Raw genomic sequence first — 23769 nt, 5'->3', positions numbered from 1 at the left:
TTCATACTGCCGTACTCTAACGGAAATATCTACCTACCCTCTTCTAAGACCATTCTCTAGCTTATAAATTATCACACTAAAGCTTCATGTTAGATAGCATTTCCAACCAACTCTGAAAATCTCAAACTTCGCGTATGAAAACACTTTGAATGCTCAGAGACTTGCTATGCAATTCGCGAATTCCCATAATTTCAGAATTGATTATTAGTTTGCTCGGGATTATCAGAATATTTTTGATCATTCCTGGGGGAGTGATTTGAACGAAGTAAGATCTATAACTAAAAAAATTATATATGAAAGCTCCAGGTGATGATGGAATTTTTTATATCCTCATCAAAAAACTTTCAGAGTGCCTTGTCTTTTTGGCAAACAGATGTTTCCATTTGGCATATACTTTCCTGATGAATGGAAAAAAAATGCAAATGTTGTTCCAATTTTGAAGCCGGATAAAAATCAAGCTGAAGCTTCTAGCTACCGTTCAATAAGTTTGCTTTCTTCAATAAGTAAACGTTTTGAAAAGATTTTTTTTAATAGAATGATGATTCACATCAATACGAACTAAATTTTCGCAGATGAGCACTTTGGATTTCGCCATGGGCATTTAACTACTCATCAACTCTTAAGAGTTACCAATTTAATTCGTTCAAACAAATCTGAAGGCATCTCAACTGGAGTTGCTTTTCTGGACATAGAAAAAGCATACGACGGTGTTTGGCTTGAAGGTTTGATTGCTAAATTGAAAAGTTTAATTTTCCACTCTATATTACAGAATTAGTTCAAAATTATGTAACTGACAGAACTAGGTAAATTATCAAAATTCAAAATCTGATCAACTACCTGTTAGAGCAGGAGTTCCTCAGGATGATAACATTTTCACTTCGGTCCTCTCTGATTTGCCTCAGGGTTGCCACAAATCTTCCCCTATGATATCAGGTTGTAAATTTTACTTTGCTCGGGTATTAAACGGAATTAAAAATAATATACCCAATCCATCCTAATAGCTCTTCAAGTAGGATTCCGTTGAGGTCGGGTTTATTATAAGAAAATATAAACAGTTTCTATCTATCTATCTGAAAACTTGTGTTAATTCTCAACAGCTTGAATAATTTTAAATACAAGACATCTAACTCAATACTGATAACAAATAAATTCGCGTTTTAACTAAATTATAATTATACTAAGCGACTGTCCATATACCACGTTGACCGTTTTGAGGAAGAGTAGCGGATGACAGTGGTCCTTTTTTTTTAATTTACGTTAGTGGAGAAGGACGCGTCTAAAATCTCACAAAAACTGTCCACGTGGAATTAACCTAATTTTTAACTTGGATAAATGTACCATGAAATCACAAATGAATTAAGAAGTGTGACGAACAGTTGGAGGGAAAAAAGGTCGACCGGACAAATGGTCGAAGGAACAAATGGTTGCAGGGTCAAATCACCGAGGTCGAACGAAATTTAAAGAGGGACAAAAGGTCGAAATGGACAAAAGGTCCTTTGCTTCGGAATCAACACCAAAATGACGTTGTATTTCGCTGTTCAACTGGACACTCTGATAACTGATTATTACAACTTCGTTTATTGGAACGATCGTTTTAAAACTCATTAAATACGCGTCAATCAAGATTTGCCATATTAGTTGATTGATGGTCATTATCAGTGATATAAAAACATACATAATGTACATTTGAAAATGACTTCTTGAAATCGACTACGATAGTCTCCCGACTTCTTGAAGCCATAATAAATTATTGCAGGCATCTTTTATCCATAATGCCACTGTCATACCGTAGGAGTTAGATAGCACATACATGCATACATACATCCAGAATCGACTGCTGTTTACAGCTATCGCGAATCGAACCAGCCGTTATCAGCAGTTACATAAATTCTCAGCCAAACCGAGACATGTTGATCATACTAATTTTGATTGTTATCGCATTTGGTTTCAACATATGGTGCATAGACAAGGTAAACATTCGCTTCATAACCTACACCAACGGACCGAGTGAACTAAGAACTTTGACTTTACCCGAACCTTAAATAAAGCGATATCCAGTGCCAGTGTAAGGGACAATACTTTTTCGTATGAGAAGATTTGAACAGATGAGATCTGCACGGCCTTTTGAACCACTGTGCAACGCTATCGTCACAATCAATTTGTTCAAGGAATGGACATTTCACAATGGGGTTCCATTCAAAAAATACGTAGCATTGATTATTCCTTCTTCCTAAATCGAACCACCATCGACCACACATTGCGTAATATACTATAAGAATGGGCCAGAACCAATTCTACTATGACACGTCCAAGAATCTATAACTGAAGCTAGACATCTGTCCTGTATCGACTGAAGAATTTCCGTAGTTCACAGTTGATATCAGGAAATTTCATCATTAACGTTATCAGTGACGTTTCTGGTCCGTTTCATTCGTACAAAAATGGCTTGAAATCACTCTATTGACGTCGTCTTGTGAGTAGCTAGCTCCTTTGAAGAATTTAGGTGGATTGATCTGTCGTATATTTGGATATCAACCGACACGTTAGGAAAAAAAAAATGCCACAGCTAGAATGCTATTTACGTTCCAGTTGCGAATCGTGGTGCGTGTGTTCACGGAACTACCTTTTAGACAGGAGTGCCCGATCGGAGCTCAAAAATATGGTTAAAAATAAGAAACAGATATTCGCGGCCCTCTTGCTCTTGGCAGTGATAGTGCTGTACGTTAAGTTTGAAGCACTACAGAATGAAATAGTTATTCAGATCACAGATGTAAGGACAATTTCTTCACGAACCGTCGTGTTCAGCGAATCATCTGTACAGGTTGCGAATTCGTCTACTACGTACCGATTGTGGACGAAGAGCCCGGATCATCAGGATGGGATATACCATCTGCCGGACGTTCAACGGAACGAGCACGAGATACAGCCTGCGAAGAATATCTTCTTCATAGTATCCACTATAACAAGGATGGGCATAGCCAACCTAACTGCCCGGCAATCTTGTGCGATCGAGTCCGCTGCAAGATCCAACCCGGATTGGAGCGTGTTTGTGCTGTTCACGCCAGCTACCTTGTTCAGCTTCTACAACAGTAGCCATATCATTCCACTACTGGTTTATCCGAACGTTCATCTAAGGCGAATTAATGTGACAACCTACGCGGTTGGAACACCTCTGGAAAACTTCTTCGAGAAAAATTCCCTTAAGAATTCCAGCTACATCGTTGAGCACACATCCGATATCCTAAGACTTCTCACGCTGTACAAATACGGAGGCACATATCTGGATACGGACGTGGTAGTAATGAAATCTTTGAACGAGCTACCACTCAACTATCTTGGATCCGAAGGTGATGGTTACATCGCTAACGGCATAATCAACTTTCAAGCCAAAGGATATGGGCATGCAGTCGCGGAATCTTGTTTGATGTTGGTTGATTATTGGTTGAATCTGATGGAAACGAGTGCAATCATGTCGTAGATAATGAAAATGTTTTCTTTTTTGCAGTGATATCTCTGCAAATTACAACGGCTCGGTGTGGGCAGCCAACGGTCCTTTTCTGGTGACTCGTATAATGCGCAAGTTTTGCAACGTAACCAACGTGTGGGACATGACGCGGGAAAAGTGTGGTGGACAGATGACCATTCTACCTCCGGATACGTTCTTCCAGATTACGTATCCCCACCACACGTGGTACTTCGAGGAAGAGCACGCCAAAGAGGCACTGGAGAAGGTCTCCGGCCATGTACTTACCCATTTGTGGAATAAGTTGACCCATGGAATACAGCTCCGGACGACTAGTAAGGTGGCATACATAGTGTTGGCAAAGTCGTATTGTCCAAATGTGATAAGAAATTGTAAGGAGTATTTTTGAGTGATAATAAATGATGTCAAAAGCCGGAAATTGGGTGTCCTAGGAACGTTGCACGAGTTTGTCAAGTGTTGAATGAGTGTTCAAACCGATGACGATAGACATCCAACGAATATAAAAATACGAACAGACATCAGCCGGTACTGTTAGATAACGTGACACTAAAAGAGTAACTCAATCCAACTCTACTATTAAACACGGTAGCAACATGCGGTGAAAATTTGTCGCATTTGTAGACTAATCGTGTCGAACAGCACATAGCATAAAAGTGTTAGCACCTTCCACCGCGTGGTACTTAATTTTTGTATGAATATTTGAAAATATCTTGATCATGAACTTTGCGTTCGCCACCGCCGAAGAAATCCGTTCAGCACTTAACCTCTTCACCACATGGTAGCATTCTCTAAAAATAATTAGCTGAATAGACAAAAAGAATCATTTCGCATTATGGACGCCAAGCGTCATCCACCATGCGACGATTCCGTCAGCGTGATGAACGAGTTCAAACGTGATCTCCTTACTATTTTTTTCTGCCACAGAGTGATGAATGTTTGGTATTTTCCGCTTCTACCCCCGTGTTACGTCGCCGCCACCAAAGGTCATACGCCGCGGAAATTTGAAGAGCTGCAAACGACTAAGCGTTGGCGTCGGCGTCGATTTGGGATGAAAAATTAAGAGCTGTTTTTCCACCACAATTTGAGGTTCGTTTCCGATTTTGTTTGCGCCGGTGGGTGGAGCGATATTTGCGTCGAAATTCCACAGACACAGCACAACGGGGTATGCCAGGTGATTAATAGTGTTGATCATTTATTATAAATGCGTGGTTTGGGCATATTTTACCGATTGGTCATCGTGGTACAGCGAAGGATTCCGAATTCGTACTGTTTAGTGATCGACTAAGTAAAATGCTATAGGAATTGATCTGTGTGAATTAAATTTTTTTCCAAGTAGTATTCCCTTTATACTTAGGATACATTTCCGCAGGATAGGAAATATTATAGTAAATGTGAGTTACACTCCCATGCAGGTGAACTTTGTGGAGTAGGAAATGGTTGCTCAGGATGAACACCGGCAGGGATTTGGCTCATCTTGTCCATCAAGAGCTGCGATATGAAGATGAAATGGATTTCAAAACTTCGCCAGGATGTCTATACCAACTTTAGACAAGCTAGTGGGAAAAGTTCTCACTAGATATACATGATTCCTTGAGTTCTGAAAATTTCTGTTAACAACTCAATTCTGCAAGGTCTTCAAACCTTCTGACGTCCCTGAAGTTTTGTTTCTGTTCTCCGGTAAAATTTAATTAAAAATCAACAATGTTTCCTGACAATCTGCAAATATCTCGGTAGTTCTACAGATTTCTTTGAAGTTCTGTGTGTTCTTCAGAAGTTCAGCAAATTTTCCTAAAAACCTACAAAGTTCCTGAATCCCTGAAGATTTAAGATCCTTGAAGATCAACAATTATCTGTGATGTTCACAACATTTCTAATAATCTACAAACTTCTCGAAAGTTCTGTAATTTTCTCTGCAGATTTTCATGATTCAATGAATATCTACAAATATCTCTGAACATCTATACAATTTTCTAAAGAATTAGAAGATTATCTAGACATTTTTGAACTTTCCGGAAGTTTTAGGAAGTATTCTGAAGTTTTTCTAATTTTTCTGAAGCTGTGCAAATATCTCTAAAGATCAGCGAACTTACCTGAAGTTCTGTGAATGTCTTTCAAAATCCAAGAACCGCAGTAAAATTCTGAAAATTTATTTAAACATCTGCTAATTTTTGAGTAGATTTACGACCTACCCTCTGAACTTTTCTAAAGTTCCTAAAATTTATTTCAAATTCTGTAAAGTTTTCTGAAGTACTGTATTTCTGCTCTAAAGATCTACGAACTGCCCTGAAGTTCAATAAATTTCACAGTAGATCTCCAACTTTTATAAAGTTATTTAAATTTCTTTGAGGATTCTTGATCTAAAGATCGGCGAACTTTCCCGAAAACGTACGAATTTTCTGACGTTCTACAGACTTCTCTTAAGGTCTACGGACTTCTCTGAAGTTCTTTAGATTTATCTATTTCCGACTTCCATGGAGTTCTGCAAAATATTGTACTTTTGTACTTCGCTGCGATTTGTTTTTGGAATTGAGGTGCTTTTCTGACATTTAACGAATTTTTCTGAAGATCTCACATTTGTGTGAAACTGTGAAACTTTCCGTCAAATTCCTGCAAATATCTTTAAAGTTCTGTAAAGTTGTCTTAAGCTCCGTAGCTCTATTCCCAAGATCTACAAAAAAAAAAAACTTGAGGCTCGATAAATTTCTCAGTAGATCTGTAAACTTCTCTGATGTTTTGTAAATTCCTCTAGGGTTACCCTGAAGATTTGAAACTTTCCTTGAAGATTACCTAAAGTTGTCAAAATTTATCAGAAAATATTTGAGCTTCCTTGAAGTTTTAAATGTCTCTCTCAAGATCTACAAATTTTCCTGAAATCGTGTAAATATTTATTTTTTTAAATCCCTGAAGTTCTGCAATTTTTACAGAATATCCATTAACATTTCTGAGATTCTTGTGATTTTTTCAGAAGTCCTGTGGATTTTTTTCAAAGTTCTGAAGTTTTTTTCTGAAGTTTTTTTCTGAAGATCTACGAACTTTTGTGATGTTGAATAATGTTTCGAGGATCTCCAAACTTCTGTGAAATACTATATATTTCCCTGTAGATTCTTGGACTTATCTGAAGTTATGCGAATTTTCCTGAAGATTTGTAAAATTTCGCTTATAGTTTTACAAATTGATTTGAAATTATTTTTGCTTGCTTGAAGTTTTGAAAATTTCTTTGAACATTTATCTGAAGATCTACGACCTCTCTTGTGATTTTGTTTTTATGTATTTCTGTTAATAACTTTTAATTTGTTTGTAGTTCTGTTCTCAAGATCTACGAACTACCCTGAAGCTCAACAAATTTCTCAGTAGATCTCCGACCCTCTCTGAAGCTCAAAAAAAAAATTCTATGTTGGGTCTCAGACCTGCTGTCTGGCATGCTTATTCTAATACAATACATGCTTCGTATGCTTCCTTTTAACGATTGCCAGTCTCTCTTTTTCGGCTTTTTCCTTTTTACGACGATTTTGATCCTCCACATACAAATCAGCGAAGAGCGAGCGTGACAAGACTCTCTGAATGAACTTGTCTCGTTCGCACACGTTGTCTTAGCTGTCAGATGCTTGTCAAGTTCATTGTCCTTAAGAAACGTTTCGAGAAACCGAACGAAAAACTTCTTTTGAATTACGAATGAAGTGATAATTGGAAAATTCCCTGAGTGGAACCAAAATTCCCTGAATATTCCAGGTTTTTCCAGGAAAAATAAAATTCCCTGTAAATTCCCGGTTTTCCTGGTTTTAACAGGTAGTAGACACCCTGGGTAGGTACATGCTTCACAGGACTTGAAATTAAACATTTTTTTGGAACATTCGTCTAATTCAAGTTAGCTTTGTTTAGTTACATTGAAAACATGTTTGTTTTTTTTTTCTTCATGTGCTATCCGTCAATCTAATTTTCCGTACTGAGTACCAATGCTACCGAATAAACTTTACAGAGCCGAGTTATCATTTTTGTTATACATTATTACTGTCTTATATTTAAAGTTAACCCTCCGTTACTCGCGCCAACTTTTATAACACGAGTACTCACGCGTTGTACTTTGTACAACAGTGTGAGTTTACCATTGCCATTTTGCAGCCGAGCTACCAATCGATATGAAACCAACGGGTATTTATTAAAAAAAAAAACTTTTTTTTAACTAAACAAGCTAAAATTTTATCACAGTTAACCCACAAAAATGCGGATAATAGAGAAATTGTGAATGGAAACCGCGTTAACGGTGTCCGTACTACGTGGAATTTGACTTAATTGGTTACAACATAGAAAATCTCGAGATCCTGACCAGATAGAAAATTACTGTCTTCGGCAAAGTTGTTCTAGAGATCATAATCTTTTCGCTGGTGCAGAGTAGTTCAGAATTTTCTCACAACGTAGCGCTAGAATACATGTGAAATTATCGCATGTGATATATTTAGGTCAACTTAACCTTTACGTTCCTGGACGTTCGCCAACGAAACTTTTTACTGCTTGAGCCCCTCATTGTACGGCCTTCATGATCCTGTCCGCTTAATGCCGGCTAGATTCAATGAAGTCTACATCCTCTTCGACTTCAACTCTACTGTGGCAACATTTAAGCATAGACTAACTGAATTGCATTAATGGATCGAGTGAGATTCGTTACTGTGAAAGGTGAGTAATATTCCATCGCTCCTAAATTGTAACGATTATGCTACCTGTATCTTTTTTTTCACGATTCACCACTACCGGCGAGGATTGCTCCGGATGATGGATGTCCAATGGAGCTGATTAAATTATAAATTTTTATGTTTTTGACTACAGTTGAGATTTGAAGTCATGTTTATTCTATGTTATGTTCACGGATGTTCTTGTTTTGTAATGTTTGTACTGTATTGGCTTTAAAATAAAATACTTATAAGACGACAAAAAGTCAGATGAATAAATAAAAAAATAAAAGGCTAGATGACAATGTAAAAAAATGGTTTTCCCATATTAATTCCCATATAAACTTCAAATGGTTTGTGCCAAGTCAGTTTTTTTATCAAATGAGTTTAAATTTTGCGATGCTTATCAGAACCCGATGTAGAACAGTTTGAGCACTGTGGAGGGAAAATTTCAAAATTACAATAATAGCCTAATAGCCATACAATAATAAAACATGTACGATCATTTGTTGCTTTTATTGACCTTCCTGGCGTTTATAAAACGCACACTTGCGTAGTCCCATTTTCAAATGCGAAGTTTGTTATCATCACTTTCGCTCCAGCCAAAAATGTTGGTTTGATATTTTTATCCTAACTTTCGTACTATCAATACTCGTGCGCGTAGAATGAACGTCAGTTTTGATGTTTTTATGATAACTGATATTAGGGTGCTTCATTAAAAAAAAAAAGTATGTGTAATCAGTGCAGCCACTCTTCAATTTGATTCATAACCACAACATACGAGCCTGTGCAAACAATGCATGGCTGGTACTGCTGGTACGATATAATAGTAGTGACAAAATTTACGCAAATAGTGCAGCAAATAATAAATAGGCAACCATTTATATGGTGACTCAGAAATTCAAATCTGGTTTGATATTGAAATAAACTTTTAATGACATGAAACTGTAAATCATATTTCATAAATTCCTCTAATTTCATTAAACCTCATAACAGAATCTCCTGTGAAGAGCATTTGAAGTGATTTGAATAATTTATTTTGCTTACGTTATACATGATGACCAGCAAATAGAAATTTCAGGATTTTTTTTCCAGAGATTTTTTTTTAAATTTTAATGGTTGTGCGATATACATTTTAAATAATGTATAAACCAATGAAGCCACTAGCTTAAATAGGGATAAAAATCATTACAACGATACCATTTTTTTTTTCGAAGATCTTATGAACTTTTCATAGAATTTCTTCAGAATGATCTCAAGAACTTTTTTAGAATCACTCCCCTTCTTGCCTTTTCAAAAATTATATTGCTATCTTGAAATTTTTTGCAGAACAATCAACAAATTCCTTAGTTGGAGATGCTTGACGACAAATATCAGACTTAAAGTGTTCATTTTATACGTAGATAAGGAGATGAAAGTATAGAGTTGATAGTTCCGTTATAGTACGGCAATGCGAGAAAAGGACAATTTTAAGGAAGGTACGAATCGGGTAGAGCATCCGCTTTACCAAACTCATCCATTGATGAGGTATGGTGAGGGGTGTTTTCCCCCGCCAGCACTGGCAAAATGGATGATTACCGATTTGCTCATGTACCTTCTATGTGCAGAAACAGTTCTATCGATTGTTTCACACTCAAGTCGCTATCTGACGTAAGCATCTACGCAATTGCTTTCCCCGATTCGTACCTTCCTCAAAATTATCCTTTACTCGCTTTCTACTTTCTATATACAATTTTCACACTGCCGTACTACAACGGAACTATCAACTCTATATTTGCATCTCCTCATCTATCGTATAAAATGTCTACTTTATGTGTGAGAGATGGTGTTAAGCATCTCCAACTAAGTAAATCGTTAACTTCACGCATGAAGTTATAAAACATGATTAGTTAAAGTAGATTATTTTCGATTTTTCAATGATGCTTCCAGGAACGCTCTGAATATTCCTTCTATAAATCCATTTTAAATTTACTTGAATTCTCCCAAGAATGTCCATGCAATTAACCTCAGAAATGTCATAAATTTCTACTTAGAATAATCTTGGATTCCTCCCCTGAATTTAGTTGGAAACTCAATTCGCATTCTCCTCAGAATTCTTATAGTATTTTCTCAGAATTATCAAGACAAATTTTTAGTAAGACACCTCTTTTATGATTTTTTTTAAACTGCTATTTCTTGCAGTAAAGTAAACCAAATTAGCTAAAAAGTTGCTCAATTGTAGTTAAAACATGGATCTGCCTTTGCCAGCCGAAAAAAATTACCTAGGTTTTATTTTTTTGCACCATCTGAAAAGAAAAATGGGACGGTAATATACTTTGTCTGTTCTGGTTTTCAGAAATTCTTGTCAAGATAACCTTGGAACTATCCTCGGAATTCCCATAAAACTCTTCGTTTGGGATTATAACCTAAAATTTTGAAACCCTTGGAATGTTTCAGTTTCCCTTTCCCATTATTCAGCATTCACTTGAAACTCTCTTTCTAATTTCCTCAGAATGCAATACCCTCGGAATCTATGAAGTTCTCATAAGAATTCTCTTGACACTCTTCTCAGGACATATTAGGAATATTCATTAGAAATGAATTTAAAATACCCACCTAAACATTCTACTTTGAACTCACATAATTGAATATGCATTCTGGTTAAAACATTCTAAGTTTTCTTCCTGAAACTCCTTTGGATTTCCCCCCTGTTATATTTGGAGTTCATTCTAAGATCTATATAAAATTAATTCTAAAATCTCTTTAAATTCCCTTCTTTGTCCAGTTCTTCAAAGTGATTGCATCCAGAACATCTAGTTCAGTACAAGAGTCATGAAATTTGTTTAGGGCCAGAATCTTTAATCATACTGTCATTGGTCGAAAGTTAACTATGACAGGAGCACGGCGGTATAGGCAACATTAGCTGCAATTTCCATATCTATCGATTAGATGCTTACGTCAGATGGCGACTTTAGTGTGAAACAATCGATAGAACTGTTATCTGCCTGGCGTCGGTGGCACTGGTACTCATTACGGAAAACAAGATCGACTGAAGAACTTTATACTTTCATCTCCTCATCTATCATATAAAATGACCGCTTTAAGTCTGATATTTGACGTTAAGCATCACCAACCATCTAAAGATATTTACAGAGCGTGGACGATGAAATCCTAAAATGTGAGTATTTTCGTAACGGGGATGGTGCGTAGAGGTCCGCCTTCATTCTGAAATCCAAAATGACGGCCGGCTTCCGAATATGTAGTTTCAAATATTCCACAATATGAATATTTACGTGGAAATCGTTGTCCAACATCTTTCTGGAATCCAAGGTGGGAAGTCATCATCGGTCATTTTGGAACTTAGACTCTGTTCACACATTTTTCCAAAAAAACTACATCCTTATGAAAGAATTCGAGAAAGACTGTATAGACAACCGGTGGAAACTAACGATTTTAAATTGGCTCACTATTTGACTAGCCTATTGGTCCCAAGCAAATCGATCAACGTACCCCATTCTTGTCGAAATTCTAGTACTACACAATGTTTGTTTTGATTCGCTTTGAAAGTTTGACTAATAAGATGAGGGGTTCGTGGATTTTCCTATGTGCATCGATTAGCTTGGGACCGGAGAGAGTACCAGAGCTGAGTCAAAAAGTTGAGCACGTTTCTTCGAGACCTTCTGGACTTAGAGTTACCTCTATGGCATAGAGGTAGTGGCGCCAATGGTGTAGTGGTAAGCGTGATTACCTCTCACCCCAGCAGGCCTGGGTTCAATCCCAGTCGGCGCCGTCGGAATGTTCTGAGGCAAGGGAAGGGAAGTAAAGCCGTCGGTCCCCGGTTCATGAGTTTGATGGGTCGATAGGTAGGGTTCAGGTGTGAGAACTGCCTCCCTGGCGTCGGTAGTATTGATACTCAGCACGGAAAACAAGATCGACGGAAAACAAAATAATAAAAAAAAAAAGTATATTCGTAATCTGCATGTCAAATGGAACCGGTTATTCATCAATTTTGAAGCACTGGATATATTTTAAATAAGTGTGATTCCATTAGCAAAAATGACCATCTTAGCACCCCTCAGTGGTACTTTGTATGGGAGCGAGCTGTCAATTTGTTACTTTAGTGTCAAACAGCGAAGTGGTTATTTAGCTTTGAATCTTGATTTAAAAATCGAGATAGATGTAAATGCGATCGAAAAAAAAAATCGTTGTACTCAGGAAGCGAAGCTCTTTCAGATGATATCGTAACCGATATATTTTTCAAAACTAAATAACCCGATTGCTACCGAGCTTGCAATCCGTTTTCCTCGCAAACTCTAAAATGCTATTCTCGGTACAATCTAACTCGTCCCTCACTGTACGAGTGCCGATCGCGATAAAATGGATAAAACGCGCCAAATTCTCGCCAGCAAACTTGTAAACATAATAAGCACACTACTACCATTAGGCACTCACGCGGAGCACATGGTCATACAATCGCAAATGCCGAAAATTTCCACACGCCAAGCCAAGCACTCAACATTGTCGTGTGGTGGTTTGTTGCCATGCTGCTTCTATGTTGCTACTACGTTCGCACGTTTCGAACTGCCTTATCCTTCTCTTTACGAAAACATAGAAATACGAGCAGAATGACACTAACACCACCGAAGCCTTGTGGGGGGAGACCTCTGCCTGAGAAAACATAAAACGGGAGAATTTTTCAGCAAATAAGCAAAATAGGAATCGAGAAAACGAACGACGGTGATGTAGGTTCTTGGACATTTGACTCGCTGGGTGAAAATTTTCTCAATCAACACCATCTTCCTGACACCCTTGAGATTTTTTTTCTTTTGAGAGCAAAGTGCGAGTGAAATCCGACGAAGGGTGACTAATTTTTGCACGGCTCTAAATGGCTGCTAATTAGGATGTGACTAAATGCCAAAAAATGTAATGGAGATATAGATTTTTCGCATCGCTGCCAACAGTGATGATGCTTACACACCCACCTGGATGTGCAACGAACCGTCCCAATGGTGTTTGCTAAATTAGCAACCGTCTTCCTTCGAGTGGCGATTTTTCCAATCAAGCACATTCTGTTCCTATTTGCCTGCCATGTTGTTGTTAGCACACTGGTTATTAAGTAGGTTGTTTTTCTAATTTTGTTTTACGGCACTATACAGCAGCAGGGCTGCGGCACGTTCGTCACAAATTGGATATGCAAAAATGAGCCAGGAAATCCAATAAGCCTTATTTTCGACACAAGGACACAACGACTTCAATGGAAATGGTACGCGAGGCAGCAGAGCAAAGACTAATATGCCCAGAGTGATTGTGAAGAACAGAACAGCAACGGTGACCCGTTGATGATGATAGCTTTCCTTTGTGCACTGCCGTTTGTCGGAGATATAAGCGAACCTGCTGAGCTAAGAGGAGTGTGAGGGTGAGTGAAAGTTTTTGGTTGCATTCGCGAATGAGTGGCACATGCCCACCACCCATTAGGCGAAGGTAAAACAAATACGATTGCACTGTGTAGGAATTTGGAATGGAATTGAGCGAATATTTAAAATGGTTGGTCTATGAAAGACAGTATTCCTGCTGTCGCTGGCGAAACAACAACAAAAAGAACAAATAAGGGAGTTGCGGACACAGGTGAAAATAGAAGCAAACAGAAAGTCACCTTCTAGACAGAATAAGAATAATGCATTATGGCTCCCGGATTTTTTGTTTGTGAAATTATTCGAAACACTCGGCTCCGTAGAGTTGATTTTTAAACATTTGAACATAACTCAATAAAGGAGAGGAGCAACACAATAGTTGGGTAAAGAAGAATTGCATTATAACACACCATCGACTGGAAATGCTCTCGCAACGTGGGGCTTTAGGTAGTGATGAAAACGTTGCTAGAACTATTCCACAGCCGCAGTCAGTTTATGAACAAAAGAGGGACGCACATTTTTTGCCTGTAGACTTGGAGACATACTTCAAGTCTCCGCGTACATCGTACGGGTTAGGCAAAAGATGTGCGTCTATCTTTAAAAACTGTCGCATTTATGGCTCTTCGCTCATTTTCAACTTCTATTAAATTTTCATACTGCCGTACTTTAACGGAACTATCCACCTACCCTCTTCTTAATATCATTCTCTAGCTAATAAATTATCACACTAAAGCTTCATGTTAGCATTTCCAACCAACTCTCAATAAAGGTATTGAAAGAAAAAATAGAAACACCAAGGAGAAGTATCTCAATGGGATCCAAATCCTGTCGTTATTCCATACATTTTAAGTCGTTTGAACCTCCCTGAGTCTTTTGAAACTTCCCCAAAATGTTCTGAACTTCCACGAAGAGTCAATAGATTTTCTTGAGATTTTCTAAATTACAATGAGTTTATCTGAATTTCTGTGAGATGACTAGATGAAACTTGTATTATGTTACCAAATCTTTCCAGAGATTCACTTTACTTTTATTAATTTTCTGTGGAATTCCCTCGAACTTTTCTGAAGTTTCATGAAGTCTTATGAGCCTCCCTGATCTTATTGGTGGTTTTCACAGCTTCTCTAAGATTATTTTTTTCAAGTTCTCCAAACATCTTTACAGTTCCCCTGAGCTACCTTCAGGTTCTCTTGGACGTTTCCGGCTTAAAAGAAGAAACTGGGAATCTCTTGGGAACGTTCGGCAAACTGCAGCAGGTCCAACAGTATTTGAAAATATAGAGCGTGCTTCAGGATTTATATGCGAATTTAAACCTGTTCTCGAGACTTCGGAAGGGTTGTTCAAAGAGCTTTTAACACTCCGAATACGGAGGGTAAAAAACTTTACGCCGAATACGAAGCCTTCAAAAAGCGTGTAACGGCAAGTTTGCAATGACATAACATAGCCATTTCTTGATGAATTTCAAAAATTGTGGTACCTCTAGAATTCCTAGGGTCTGTAGATTATTTTGTTTGTGAGAAGATTGAATATCTTGTCTACTTTTTTTAAAGTGAAAAGAGTCGTTGCACGTTTTTTTAAAAAGTGTGTTAGTGGGTTTTGCAAGTGGCTTAAGACCTATACGTTAGATTAATGGGCACAAATGCTCATAATCAGCCAGAATAAAGTCTTGGTTCCTATATGTGGATCCTGAAGACAACGGAACGGTCCTCAAATGATCCGGAACATCCGTAAAAGTGGTCCATCCATGATACTGATTCTATAGCTCAGCGTTTTGACGTAGAACTACGTATTTGTCGACTATACTGGGATACAAATGATTAATGATTAATGATAGAATTTATTGTCGTGACATGAACATGAACCCGGATAACCATGGGACTGTCCTCCGTAAGATCCGGAACATTCGTAAATTGGTCAATCCATGAAACTTATCCTAGAGCTCCGTAGTTCTTTTTTAAATACTTCGAACTGTGATACAAGAAAGAATAATGGGTCGTATCGTAAAATTTATCCAGATGGCCATCGGACCGTCCTCTGGGAAAGGCTGAACATCCTTAAAAGTGATAAATCTATGAAACTGATCCTTCTTCTTCTTCTTATTCGCATTCAAGCTTATTGCTTAGCGCATATTAGCTTATTGCGTGCTCTCAACTTAGTGTTCTATAAATGCACTTCCACAGTTATTAATTGAGAGCTTTCGATGCCAATACCAATGCATGAATTTGTATATTGTGTGGCAAGCACAATGATACTCTATGCCCAGGGAAGTCGAGAAAATTTCCAACCCGAAAGATTCCCTCGACCGGACCGGGAATCGAACCCGCCGCCTCCGGTATGGTAATACCGTGCCTTTACTGACTAGGCTATGAGGCCCCATGAAACTGATCCTGATAAAGATGAATTTGGAGTCGTGACATAAGCATGGCCCGGATGACTGGATGGCATTACAGTTGTATTTATGCAACCTGGTGGTGTGGAGATCTAGCCCTCACGTATAATTCATATAGTAGAGGGAAAAATGTAAACTTTTCAGAAGACGATTAAAAAAAAATGGAGCTCTAGTATAAGATTCAAGGAATTAGCTAATTCCAGATCTTCCGGAGGACGGTCCCTCGGCCATCTGAGTCCAAGTTTATGTCACTATCCTAAATTCTATCTTATATCACCGTTCCATGTGTTTTCTCAAAAACCACGGAGCTCTAAGATCAGTTTCATTAATGAACCACTTGATGATGCTCCGAATCTACCGGATGACGGTTCCATTGCCATCCGAGTTCATGTTTATGTCACCACCTCCAATTTTTTTCTTATATCATGTTTCACGTGTTTTCACAAAAACTGCGGAGCTCTAGGATCAGTTTCATGGATGGACCATTTTTACGGATGTTTCGGATCTTCCGGAGGATGGTTCTATGGCCAACCGGGTCTGTGTTTATATCATGACCCCAAGTTGTTTCTTATAACACAGTTCCAAGTGTTTTCGAAAATACCCCGGAGCTCTAGGATCGGTTTCATGGATTGACCACTTTTACGGATGCTCTGGTCCTTGTTTATGTCACGATCCCAATTTATTTCTTATATCACGTGTTTTCGAAAAAAAACTGTGGAGCTCTATGATCAGTTTCATAGATTGACCACTTCGAATGTTCCAGATCTTCGTTTCGTTGTATCAAGGATCCATATGTAGGAACAATGGCTGTATTCTGGCTATTATGAACATTTGTGCCCATTTACACACCTTAAAAAAAACGTGTAACGACTCTTTTCGCTTTAAAAAAAAGTAGACCACCCTATTTTTGACCTTTAAACGATCAAGATAATTTACAGACCCTAGGAATTCGCTGATTTGCTCATGTAATTTCGTGATGAGCGGAAACAGTTCTATCGATTGTTTCACACTCAAGTCGCCATCTGTCTAGTATACTCAGATTACGAGGGTACCTTATGTGGTTTTCAGGGAAGTTCTGGAAGGTTAACGGACTTCAGGAGTTGTTAAAACGCAAGTTTTTGGAAATTAATTTAATGAACCGGATAAACCTTTTATATGCATCAAAATAGTGATATCGATAGCTATCTGAGAATTAATTCAGGGCTGGGAGTGGTTATGTAATGGAATAGTAGTGATTTTAACGACTAAAATAACGCAAATAGTGACCAAATAGTGACTTTTCAACAATAAATTGACATTTATTGATCAGAAAGATTGTGAGATGATTTTTTCTCGGTATTTGGACAAATACTAAAGCTGGCTTGACGTGATTTTGAAAAATTTTCTAGACCATTTTTTGACAGTTGAGGCTAGGACAACATTCAAGATCTCGAAGTAAAATAGCCAGAATATTGGGTCTAGAACATTTTTCGAAACCTCTAACAATTTGTGATAGGTCTATGACAATTACGAGATAAAAAAAATCAAAATATTAGTAATTCCGTCAACATCAATTGAACAGGTTTCCGTCTGTTCACAACTCAGAATTTACACACGGATTTTTAATTAATCTTTCTAACACAAATTTCAGGGTGGCCAGTGAATTTTCATTTTGAAATTCCCGGATTTTTTCCGGTTCAAATCTTTAAAAATTCCCGGTTGTTAATATTCAACAAAAAAAAAAAAAACAAAATAGAACGCATTTTTAAGAACTTGCTAAAAGGAATTTACTGAAAGGATATAAAAAAAAAGTTTAAGAAGATTCCCAAGGTTTTGGAGCTTTAAAATTTGGGTAGTCTGAAACTAGAACTTTTTTCAAAACTTGTGATTAATAACAATCTTCGTGATGCAAGATTTGGAGTAAAAATAATTCAAATGTGAGATTTTGAATACCATACTTATGAGTCGTGGAGTCATAATTGTCACGCTCTGAGACTTGGAAGCATTTTAAGGGTTATAACAAATTACATAGCAAACTATATAATCTAGCGGATAAACCCTGGATTTTTTAGTAAAATTTAAAAGAATTCAAAGTATTTATTTCAAACAAATATTGAGAAGGATTCCCACACAGTTTTCGAAGGAGGAGCTCGAAGTTCTGAGCAGATTTCCAGAATTATTCTGACATGAAATACTTAGAAATTGTTAGATGAATTTGGAAGAATTTCAAAATTAAATTGTTAGGTAATTTTAGAAGATTTAAAAAGGAGTTGTGAAAAACAAAACTTTGCCGAAAATCCCTACGTAATTCTGAGGAGATTTGTATGACAGATGAATTATAAGAAGAATTCCAAGAGAATTATGATCATAATTCAACAAGAAACAGAGTTTTAAGAGTTTTCTGGCAATAATTTCAACCCTAGTGCGAAAGATTCATCACAGAACTCCTACAAAATTGATTGCAAAATCGTGATGAATGTGGGCGTCTTAGTGGAATACCTGTACAGTCGAGTATTAGTACAAGACACTGAAGAAGTCTGCACATTGTAGACGAAATACGCGTATCTGTCAAGGATAAGCAAATAAAGTAATGGAATTAAATGGAAAATACTAATCCTTCTCTCTCTCTCATTATATGATTGCAAAAAATTTGCTGATTATTAGAAAAAAAAATCTTTAAAATACTCCAAGGGGTTTCTAAATAAATTTTCGAAAGATTTCTGCTGTTTAAATAGAGTTAAAAGAAATTTTTGAAAAGATTTTCAAAGGAATCAAAGTCTCCTGATAGGCTCAAGGGAAATCTAAGAAGGATTCTAATTAAATTCTTAGAAGGGGTTGCAAGGAAATTCCAAAAAGAATTCAACGGTAATTATTACGCGGAGTGTTTTTTGGTTTATTTCAGAACAATTTCAAGATAATTTAGGGCAGAATTCCAAGTTAATTCTAATCTGAGAATTTTGAACAACGACAAATTAAAACCCCGAAAAATGACGAGGCTCGGTAGCTCAGTGTTTACCGTTTCTGCTTACTGAGCAGAAGGTCGGGAGTTCAATCCCAGGCCCGTCCCCTTCCTTGCAATTTTTCACTTTGCCTTATTCTCTATACCCACTAGATTTTAATGAAAACAAATTCTTCTTTAACACCGATCGCATCGCTTACCGCAGTGTGGGTCGTGATCTAAAAATAGTAATTGGATGAGTGCGCGCGCGCGTGTGTGTGTGTGTTTGTGTATTATAATCGCTCTACCAAAAAACGATCCCTGCGTGTGCGTGTGCAACCTTTCCCCACATCCAACATCCCAGTGATTTCTCGTGGAAGCGCAGAGGATTTCTCGGTTTCCTTCACAGCGAGTACCACGTCAACACATTCCTTCCCATTCCCTAGTTGACCTGCATTCGGACACGGCCGGCGCTGGTATTGCTAAATATTAGATCTCCAGTTCTTACACATTGAGGATGAATGTTAGTCCCAAACATCATCTGTTGGTTCTCTGTGTAATTGCAGCTGATCTGGTAATAACAGAGCAGCATCCGTGGGCGGTCAATCTGATTTGATTTGATTTGAACGACAAATTAAAACCCCGAAAAAGAATAATTCAGTTTCGGTTTTTACAAATATTTGTTCCAAAGTTCAGCATCTTCAATATTTTCATTTAAGGACCATGCACTTTACATCTGAAATTGAGACGACAAAAATCAATTTGGAATATTGCTGAATGATTAAATTCTAAAAACAATAAGAAGGTAAACTGAAGAAAATGATGCAGCAAATAGAGCAAGACATTCATTTGGTAAAGGATCACTCTGTTTTTATGGTTTATTCTGAAATTCTGGTGTAAAAATTAATCGTATGGTTAATTTATTTTTCCCGATTCGGGTTTTTCCCGGTTTTCCCGGTTACTTTTCAAATTCCCGGATATTCCCGGTTTTCCCGGTTTGCTGGCCACCCTGAAATGTGTTAGCTAATCAAGCTGTGATTTGATGTGGGTATTTAATGTCAAATTCATTAATCTCAACATTGGTAAAAAAAAGTGACTAGTGACAAAATTTTAAGGAATAGTGACTTTTTGATGAAAATAGTTACCAAGTCATTAAAAACTGACCTACTACCAGCCGATCGATTATTTCCTGCTTTATGTGGCCTAGCCCGGATGTCCCAGATCTCAGTTCCGCACAATCAAGTTTGTCATGATACTGAGCATCCGACACATCAAGTTATAGCAAGTTGATATATACCAACTGATTCTGTGATTATTCTGTCGTTTCCTTGATTACTCGTGCCAGTCACCTAGCCCGGCCTTTCCGAAGGCCACAATCGACATTATCATGGTACTGCACCGACCGTATATTTAGACCGATTCTGTGAATAATCGTCCCTAACATCTGCTTATCAGTGACCAATGACCAAACCCGGATGTTCCAGATATCAGTTCCGTTGGCCACAATCAACTTTTTTCATAAAAATGATCATGTGACACACATATCAAACTGATTCGTATAAAACGATTCTGAATATTTTGTCATTTTTTTTTAAATTAATCGTGGCCATATTGACTGTCTCATAAAAATTATCACATTAAACACATTCAAACACTTCAATTAACTTCAATAAAATAAAATAAAATAAAAATGCCAATTTTGATATGTGGTTTACTAGGCCGAAATCTACATATTCAAATTCAATTAATCTGAATGCGTCTACACACTTAATCTAGCTCGGTAAAATCTCCAACAGCCGATTACCTCGGCATTTACTTTTGCTGATATCTCTGCAAAATATCTATTTGTTAGCTGGTATCTCAGCAAAATCTTATTTGTTAGCTGAGTCTCAGCAATTGTTTTACTGATTCTCAGCGAAATAAATTGCAGAACTGCTCGGCTGTTGGAATCTCGGCGAAAAAAAATTAAGTGTGTAGGTCAAAATTTGAATGACATCTTTGTCATACGGCAATTAAATAAAGTTAAGCTATAATTGATCCTCGATAAAATTTTCATTAAATAGACAATTGGATATATCTTAAGGAAAGAGAAGCTTAGCTGGGACATCCCTTAGCTCAGTCGGTAAAGGCGCAGCTACTAAGCAAGACCATGCTGGAAATGGCTGGGTTCGATTCCCGGTCCGGTCTAGGAATTTTTCGGGTTGGAAAATTTCTCGACTTCCCTGGGCATAGAAGTATGATTGGACTTGCCACACAATTATACCAATGCAAAAATGTTACAGGCATCGAAAGCTCTCAATCAATAACTGTGGAAGTGCATCTAGAAAACTAAGTTGAGAGCACGCAATAAGCTAATATGCGATAAGCAATAAGCTTGAAATGCGAAGAAGAAGGAGAAACTTAGTCTAGTCTACACATACACAGCCAGTACTTGAAAGAATCCTGGAAAATGATACATCTATCATTTTTCTTGTCATTATTAATGCCTGCTGCACATCAAGGATGTGAAACAAACAATAAAGCGGCCAGGCCTACTGTGTAGCGTTTAGTTAATTTTTGTGGAAGTGAATGTTTACCATGTCTACTTAATAAGTATAGACAGTGGTTAACATTTAATCCACAGGTAATCAAAGAGCGGGGACATACCGTACCAACCGCTCCGTATGCAGGATTTGAAAATAGGCTATATAAATCGTTGGGAGTGACAGAGCTAAGAAAGTTAATGTACACTCCTTGGTTGTCCGATCTCCTGGGATGGAACACAGGTATTTACCCCTTGTGTTCGAGCGTACAGTCCTCCCTCCGTACAAGCGTGGACGGCACCGCCAACCCACTGCCATCCCTCAATCGATCCAGCCGACCTCAGTCGAAAGACAACAGAGAGCGGTGTGCTGACGTAACCTATACGGAGGGAATGCTGTATTCGCCTAGGTTATAGCGAAATGCGAAGAAGAAGGAGAAGCTTAATACGAAAACTAATTTCTAGGATTAAGAACATTTTCAGTGTCTGGGATTTCAAAGTTTGTCTGTGCCATGAATCTATACAACGCCTGATATTGTAGCAAAAACTCAAGAACCAGGATTTCTGGATATATCTAGATTTTTCCTTCTGAAATCATAAATAACTTTACCAGTCCGGATTTTCCTAGCCTTAGAATCTGTAAAAAAAATTCCCGGATTGTAAAATAAGACACAGTCTAGCATCTCTAAACTTGTTCTAAGTACTAGAATCAAGGATTTTTATTTTCAATAATTAGATGGTTGAAATTTTTAGAAATCCGGGATATTTCCTTTGATTTATCGATGTTCAAATTTCGAGATTTTTTCAAATATTGAGAAGTCAAAAAATTTGGTATGTCTCAGAATGTTTAGTTAAGTCTTAAAATATCAAAACTTGTTAAGACTCTAAAATCTTTAACATTTTTCTCAGTTTGCAATCTTGCAAAAAAAAAACTCAGTCTGAGATTTCTAATTTATTTTCGAAATCACAAAATTCATCTCTAAATCTCGACCCTGACTGTTTTTTTTTCTGTGCTAGGGATATTAAAACAAATTTAAATTGCCGCTTTGATACGGTTACTCATGAACCGGGATATTCAGAGTAATTCAAGAATGCAAACGATTCCTATATAGTGTCCCAATACTCATGTCTTAAGCTATGAATGAACCTACACACGGTGACAATTTCATTGTTTCCTTTTATTCTCTTAATACATTCTAATAGAAACACGAGTCACACGAGTGAAACAACTACGCTCTCACCCGCGGAGTGCAAAGCTTAAGAACTTTTCGCTGGAAGGCTCAAGGAAAGCTTAGCGTACAATTACGATACCAGCCAGCCGTACCCGACGACGCATAAAGCCATATGGAATACTTTAAGTAGGCATGCTTATTTCCTACTTCGTCCTACACCACCATTTTCTATGTTAAATTGTGAGGCAGGGGAAGGGGACACGTCACAACATTCAACAGTACACCACGTTGTTCACGTAATGGGCAGACTATGTTGGTATGCGTGCTGTGTAAGGATTCATCGCCCTATTCTGATTCGCACTGTGTTTAAATGGATAATGGGTGCTGAAAAGTGGCTAACTACTTAGTGCCAACCCTGTGCGGATTATCATTCTTCAAGGTGACGTGGCGTAATAATCGATAGTAAATGGGCGCCAATTAAATCCATTTAAAGGATGAGGTTACGCTTAAATAAGGCACGTCAGCAGTCGTACGGTGAACTTTTACAAACTGATAACTGAGGCTACTGACCTGTTGAAAATTTGCAATCGGATTGAAAGCTAATTAAAGAAAATTGCAATCCTCAAATATTTGAACTCTAATTAGGTTATTAGTTCAATTGGATGAAATTGTTTTCGTTCTGCCAACAGCTGCATTGGTAAGGCTCCTTCAAGCTGTCACGGGGTAAAAAAAATGCTGTTTCCATCATTGAACAACAGTGGGCAAGGATTTCGTCGGTGTATTTTTTCAGCCAGGAAATTAGAGTTCATTTTCCCAACTACAGGCAACGGCTGTCAGCCTTCGTTTGTTGTAGGTTGTTTCAGCGGCCTAAAGTGTATCCAAATTAGAACCGTTCTCAAGCCCGGGAAGAAGCTAGGAATGGTTGTCTGGACACCGACGAAAACAAAGCGCTGAGCCACCTCCACTCCATTTCTCTCTCTCAAGAACTGACACTGCTAGACCAGAACACTGCTGCCTGATTGAATGTCAAAACTTTTACGATTGCAGCACTTCTGGAAGAGCGATGATGGTTGGTGGTGCTGCTTCAATTGAACCGTTCGTCTGGTTCGTTAACCCAGTTTTCAGCGCAATTTAGTGATGCAAAGTACTTTCGATGCCGTTGAAAAAAAGACCGAATCGGGGTCATAGCTTCGGGAAGGCCTACTGTCAACAATCACCAAGGAGTAGGGCCTTGA

General features: G+C 37.8%; 2 protein-coding genes across 4 annotated transcripts in view; one reads left to right on the top strand and one right to left on the bottom strand.

The window, feature by feature from the left end:
• The window catches only part of TTLL4B (Tubulin tyrosine ligase-like 4B), an 81761-nt gene that overhangs the window by 30187 nt on the left and 27805 nt on the right, over window positions 1-23769 (bottom strand). The window contains exon 1 of one of the 3 annotated variants that reach the window (XM_065229740.1): window positions 13110-13255. The exons of the other annotated variants lie outside the window; for them this stretch is intronic. The gene's annotated coding sequence lies outside the window, so the exon portion shown is untranslated. Of the gene's footprint in view, window positions 1-13109; window positions 13256-23769 lie in introns of those variants that run through there. 3 annotated transcript variants of the gene reach the window in all.
• LOC135707846 (lactosylceramide 4-alpha-galactosyltransferase-like) lies at window positions 2518-3902 on the top strand. The gene is made up of 2 exons (XM_065229760.1): window positions 2518-3426; window positions 3506-3902. The coding sequence occupies exons 1-2, from the start codon at window positions 2558-2560 to the stop codon at window positions 3870-3872; spliced, it is 1236 nt and encodes a 411-aa protein (XP_065085832.1). The 5' UTR covers window positions 2518-2557; the 3' UTR covers window positions 3873-3902.

This window comes from Ochlerotatus camptorhynchus, unplaced genomic scaffold, assembly GCF_037179485.1.
Source record: "Ochlerotatus camptorhynchus isolate MF236.1 unplaced genomic scaffold, CSIRO-AGI_Acam_v1.1 ptg000320l, whole genome shotgun sequence".
Classification (NCBI taxonomy): Eukaryota; Metazoa; Arthropoda; class Insecta; order Diptera; family Culicidae; genus Ochlerotatus; species Ochlerotatus camptorhynchus.
The sequence above is the reverse complement of the archived record's forward strand: the minus strand, read 5'-3'. Positions and strand labels throughout refer to the sequence as shown.